The sequence below is a fragment of the Cololabis saira genome, chromosome 2 (genome assembly GCF_033807715.1).
Source record: "Cololabis saira isolate AMF1-May2022 chromosome 2, fColSai1.1, whole genome shotgun sequence".
Taxonomy (NCBI): Eukaryota; Metazoa; Chordata; class Actinopteri; order Beloniformes; family Belonidae; genus Cololabis; species Cololabis saira.
Genome location: NC_084588.1, coordinates 41291107 through 41297348, shown reverse-complemented (window position 1 = coordinate 41297348; position 6242 = coordinate 41291107). Strand labels below are relative to the sequence as shown.

Here is a 6242-nt window from a genome sequence, read left to right as displayed (position 1 = left end):
CTTGCCTTGCCTTGCCTTGCACAATCCACAGTGTTGACAACTCCCTCTCTATCAGGGCTGCCCTTGGGCAGGGCACTTAAACCCTGACAGAAACCCACCGCACTTCAAGTGCAGGTCCTTTGTCGAGGTGAAGCGGCGGCTCTTACGCGCCTGCTCCCGTCTGATTCTGACTGCAACAGATCGGGACTTTGCGGGGAAGGGATGTGAAAGTCGACGGTCGCCGGTGCAACCGCAGCCCTGAGGGGTGAGTTATGGGCGTACTGGAGACGCTGGGCTGGGCCCAGTGTTATCCAGCACCAGAGGAATGAGACAGCTGAGGCCGCACCACAAACAGAGCCTTGTTGGCTGAGCGCTGGGGCCACATGGCGGCACGGCGAAAGACCTGCTGACAGCTGGGGGGGGCAGGAAGATGCCATGGAAACAGGGCGAGCAGCTGTGGGAGCACGGGCGACCCAGAGCCAGCAGCTATCCTGAACGATGAATGGCGGAGGATAAAGTGTGTATCCTTCATATTAAGCTGAACATGTCCCTGCACCAGAGAAACTAAATTAAAATCCAAACTCCATCTTCCTGAATCGACGGATCCGTCTCTTGTTCCCTGCATGCACAAGGCTCCAATTTCTGCAAATGTATTAAAACCTGAGAAAACAAATCTGATGTAGTCTTATAATTCTAATGAAGATCCCCCCCATCTAAACCCTACGAGGTATGTTTGAAAAGGTAGCTGCATCCTGGGAAATGCAGGGAAAGAAATCGACAACCTTAAAAACACAGTCAACCCTACGGAAGATTTTAGGGCCAGGCAGGAGAAAAATAAAAATAATATTTTAAAGGAGGAAGATTTTTTTTTCATTATGCACTTCGAGAAAAAAGTTGAAATGTTGAGAAAAAAGTTGAAATGTCGAGATTAATGTTGAAGTACAATTTCGAAAAAAAAAGTTGAAATGTCAAGAATAATGTTGAAGTACAATTTCGAGAAAAAAGTCGAAATGTATTTCAACTTTATTCTCGAAATTTCGACTTTATTCACGAAATTTCGACTTTATTCACTAAATTTCGACTTTTTTCTAGAAGTGCACAATAAAAAGAAATCTTCCCCTCTCAAATATTTTTTCTCCTGCATGGCCCTAAGACTCTTCCGTACAACCCTGATTCCTACGCGGCTCGAGCACGACAGGACAGGTGAACAGCAGCGGTCAGAGTCGGGATCCGGTCAAAGGGTCATGATGTGGAGCAGAGAGACGGCGAGGACAGTCGGAGGTGGAGCCTCACGGGGCTCCTAGTGGTCTTAATAAAACACAGTTACAAAAAAAAAACAAAAAGACAAACATGACAGCTTCAAATAGCGAATACAAAGATATCACGTTATTAATAAAGCTTATAAAATCGATAACAATATATTAACCTTATGTACAGCAAATGTTAGTAATCAACGTGAGGAGCTTCTCCACATTTCAGCGCTGCAGACCGTTTCACCATTCCTCGTCTTTCAAAAAAAACAAACAAAAATAAGTTTGAAGCAGTTAGAAAATAACTTCTAAATACTTTGTCACCATTACAACAACAATTAGGATGAAATTAGAGGTAGCAGCGGATTTGGGATATCTCATTACATTGCAAACTTTTATTTTTCCTTCCCGTTCTTGCTCGCAGGGCTCGGCGAGCGTCGATGCTTTCATCTTCACAAACCTGCTCGTCAGCCTGTTTTAAAAACTCACGCACCCACGAGCGCACTTCAAGTGGTTCTCAACAAACACCAGTGTCGTGACACTCCAGACTCACACACACACACACACACACACACACACACACACTCAGGCTTCAGCTTCACAGGCCACGCCCCCTCTCCCGCCCACCACATTCCTTCATATATTTTTCATCGTTTACGTCACAGTCTTTCTTCCTGTCGTCCCTCCTCTTCCTCCTGGGAGGGGTCGTGATGCTGGTTGGGAGTAGCAGAGTCCAGAGGGTCAGAGTCAGAAGTGGGGGGGTATGAGTTAGTTGTGTGGGTCCCTCTCTGCCACCCCTCCATCGTTGTGGTCGTTAGTCCCGTACCGCTGTCTCGCTGCTGCACACCCAAGTCTGTCCCACCTTTTAATAACACTGGTTAATAGTATTTCCTCCCAGAGACGCCCCTTCCCATGATCCTCCTGCTCCCTCAGACGTCTGTGGTGGGGGTTTGGGCGGTCAGGGGGGGTCAGGAGCGCTGGGCCGTCCCCAGCAGGGCAGAAGTTCAGGACTGGTAAAAGTGGTGGTAGTGGTGGTGGTGTTCGTGGTGGTGGTGATGCTCGTGCCGCTGGATCACCTGCGCCAGCCCCCCCTCGTAGAGCAGCACGCTGGGCAGGTCCCTCACCTGCTCCTTCTCCACCACGGCCCCCGGCGAGGCCAGCGAGCCCAGCGCCCGGTAGCCCTGGCCGTCCTTGGAGCGCTGCTTGTGTTTGCGGTACGGCGCCGCGGCCTGGTGGGGGGGGGTCTGACTGGGCGCGGCCGGGGGAGGGGGCGCCCCGCGGCTCCTCATCACCCGGCCGCCCGCCTGCGCCGGCGGCGTGCGGCTGTGGGTCTTGGGGGAGCGGACGCCGTGTCTCCCCGAGTCCTGGCCCCGCGGCCTGACGGCGTGCAGGTTGTCCGGGGCGGCCGTCTCCACGATGGCCTGCAGGCGGCGGTGGGGGGGGTGCGAGTGGCCGTTCTCCGCCTCCTGGGAGCGGGAACGGGCCTGGTGGGAGGACCGGGCCTGCGCCTCTGCTTTACTCGGTTCCACGGCGGCGGGGGCTGTGAGAGAAAGAGAGGGGGGGTATTTACTAGGGCTGGGGATCGATTCAAATGTCACGAATCGATTTGATTCTGATTCTTAAGATTCAGAATCGATTATCAAGATTGGATTCGATCCGATTTCCAATATCGATTTGGGTTAGTGTTATTAAAACTGTTGCGCTGTTGCATGAATTATATGACTGTGTAGTTAGTAACATATTAATACAGGTATTATATTGAGATTCAACAGCAAGTATTGGCAGCTAATGATGCTGTAAGGACCAATCACCTCCCAGAAATGCTGATAGAACTGCTTTCAGAAACATTGTGTAACAGATCCAGGGCAGCAAACAGAGACTTATGAAATCGGTTTTATTTTTTCCCACATTCCATTTAAATTTTTTCCATTTTCGGTCTATTTCGGTTTTTAATTTTTGAGAATTTGGTTTTTAGCATTTTATGCAAATGTACCCCAAGACAGTATATAAAGTAATGAAATATAGACAATGTATACAATTATAACTGAAAACTTTAATGTTTTCATACCTTTAAACATATTTAAAGGCAAAAACATGGCACCAATTATCCTCGTGCTTCGAAATACAATTTCATGAATAAAGTCGAAATTTAGTGAATAAAGTCGAAATTGTACTTTTACATTTTGACTTTTTTCTCAACATTTTGACTTTTTTCTCGAAGTGCACAATAAAAAAAAATCTTCCCCTCTCAAATATTTTTTCTCCTGCATGGCTCTAATACTCTTCCGTAGTTTATAAGAATATTTTTGCTCAGAAGAAAGAGCGAAAACAACGACTCATAACTATGTTCTTCTGTCGAACAAACACACCTGCACCGCGGCTTTAGAAGAGAAAGACGCTACGGAGCGAGTCGGGATGCAGCAGCAGTCAGAAGAGCAGTGAAATACGTGCCAGTCACAATTTGTCCTACTGTACTTATTGTATTTTTTTTTCATAATCATTTTTTATTTTCTCGACATTTTGACATCTTTTCTCGACATTTCGACATTTTGACTTTTTTCTCGACATTTCGACTTTTTTCTCGACATTTCAACTTTTTTCTCCAAGTGCATAATGAAAAAAAAATCTTCCTCTAAATTATTATTTTTATTTTTCTCCTGCCTGGCCCTAATAACCTACTCTTCCGTAATAAACCGACATGCCGCCATCGATTATATTTGAGAACTGTAGCGGGGAGACTGCTTAGCCAATCAGAATGCAGAACACGATGCACAATGCAGTTCCGTGAAGCAGCGAGACGGTGAAAGGTGAACCGCGTTATAGCGAGCGATTACTGTATATGAATGAACTTGTCAACAGGTTTGCGGTTCCTGAACTTTACTAATAACCCAATTTTCTTTTAGCAACAGTCAAATCCAACTGCTTCCTGTACCGCAGGTGATTATAGCAGCGCGTCTGATCCCTCCCGGCGTTGCATTTCCTTCAGTCTCTAGTGTTTATTTTTACTCCCTGAGCTGGACGGACACCAGAGAGTCCTCATCTGAGGCCCTGCAGAGTCCGGCAATCATGAAGGAAATCCAGACAAATAAATTCTTAAGAGGTTCTAGTTTTTGTGTGATCGTACTCACAGAGAGCAGAAACAATCAGGACCTCGCCCCGCTCAGGTAACCCTGACGCGACGTGACGCAGGGAGGATTTCTCGTTGGCACTTCCCCACCGGAGCAGCATTAAAACAATCGTATGTCATCGCTGACTGGCAGATCAAGGCGGCGGCTTATTACCGCTGGCGTTTCACTTCCCAGCAGCCCTGAACACTTGATGTATTGTGCCTGCCTGAGCCCAGATGTTTGTGCTGGCGAGGAGCGCAGCGGGCCGCTCGGCCCACCTAATGTCTCTAAACAGGTGCCGCGGTAATGAGGGGCCCTGGATGCAGCTTCAAAGGGCCCCGCTCTTCCTTCTACTTCCCCCACCTCCCCCCCGGCCAACCTGGCCCCGCTCCACTCACCGGCTCCGAAGCGGGACGTGTAGTTCTCGATGCCTGCCAGGTCCAAGTAGTGGTTCCTGCGTTCCAGGTTCTCGTCCACGCAGTGGCGCTGGCAGCCGGGCTGGGCGTGGTGGTCGCTGTGGTGGCGCCTGCGGACGTGAGCGGCACCTCTCATTAGCTAGCAGTTCGGGAGGAAAATAAACAAGTGTTGCCTGCGATCGGCGGAGGGCAGAGGACTTGTTAGGGGAGTAATTGTGATTGGAAAATCACGGATTGGAGCCTCAACCGGAAGGATGTGAACGGCAGCAGCGACATGTTTTTTTTTTAATATATATTTTTATTAGGGGGTAAGGCACAGTAAAACAGGAATCAATGACACATTTACATTGAGTATCATATTATTTCTGTATGGCAATCTACAATATATAGGATACTTGACTACATAACAATACTGTGCACCTCGATGGAATGAGAAAAAGATATACAGTCTACAGCCAGATTTATTTGAGTCATTTTATATACCTGTATTTGATATCCGAATTTTGTATATATATATATATATAGGTAACTGCATTTATCTGTCTGTTTATTTGAACTTGTAATACATTTTCCTTGAATTGATCCGTCGTGCTGTTTATTTAATTTACTCAAACCAATCCAGATTAGAACCTGCTTTCAGATGAGAGATTGATAAATACAATTTATTTTTCTTTTGTAATCAAAGGTGGTGCCCCAATGAATTTATTAAATTAAGTAGGATCGCTACAAGGCGCTACGGGAGACCCTTCAGACTTTTTTTTTAGGGGGTAAGGCACAGTAGAACAGCAATCAATGACACATTTACATTGAGTATCATATTATTTCTACAATATATAGGATACTTGACAACATAACAAAACTGTGCATCTCGATGGAATGAGAAAAAGATATACAGTCTACCTCCTAGGATGTTTTTCTTGATTTAAGGACAAGACATTACACATTTCAACGAAAATAATATTAGTAATGATAAATAAATAACTGAAAATTATTTTAAGTAATAATTAAGTTTTAAAGCTACACAGTATAAATTAAAAAATAGATGAATACAAAGGGAAAAAAACCTAAAAAACAAAGAAAAAGTAAACAAATAACTAAAAAGGAAGAAGAAAGAGAGAAAAGAGAGAGAGGGGGGCGTCAATCAGGGGGCAGGGACTGGAGAGAGTGGAAGAATGTAAGAAAGGGAAGCCAATTATTATAACATTTGTTAGAGCTACCTTTCACTGAATATCTGTTATTTTCCAGCTTCAGAAAAGGCCGGTGTCGTTGAGCCACTGAGTTCTGGAGGAGCCTTAGTCGACTTCCAGTGGAGAAAAAGGTGGGCGTCTTGCCAGTAAGGAAGTAAAAGCTCAAATGTGTAGTTGAGGCCTCCAGGAGCCCGAATATGGCAACATGGGGGGAGACTTTTAATAATCACTGAAAGTATTTTTGACATGGTGTCAAAATAATTCAACCAAAAGCGAGAAAGTAGTGGGCAAGACTAGAACATA

At 45.8% G+C, this 6242-nt stretch overlaps 1 protein-coding gene across 1 annotated transcript in view; it reads right to left on the bottom strand.

Moving 5' to 3' along the window:
* Positions 1-1254: 1254 nt before the first annotated feature.
* nkd1 (NKD inhibitor of WNT signaling pathway 1) overlaps positions 1255-6242 on the bottom strand; it is a 46662-nt gene continuing 41674 nt past the window's right edge. The window contains exons 9-10 of the mRNA XM_061711124.1: positions 4735-4862; positions 1255-2769 (exon numbers count right to left, since the gene is read on the bottom strand). Coding sequence (XP_061567108.1) covers positions 2234-2769; positions 4735-4862 — 664 coding nt within the window. The 3' untranslated portion in view covers positions 1255-2233. The remainder of the gene's footprint in view (positions 2770-4734; positions 4863-6242) is intronic.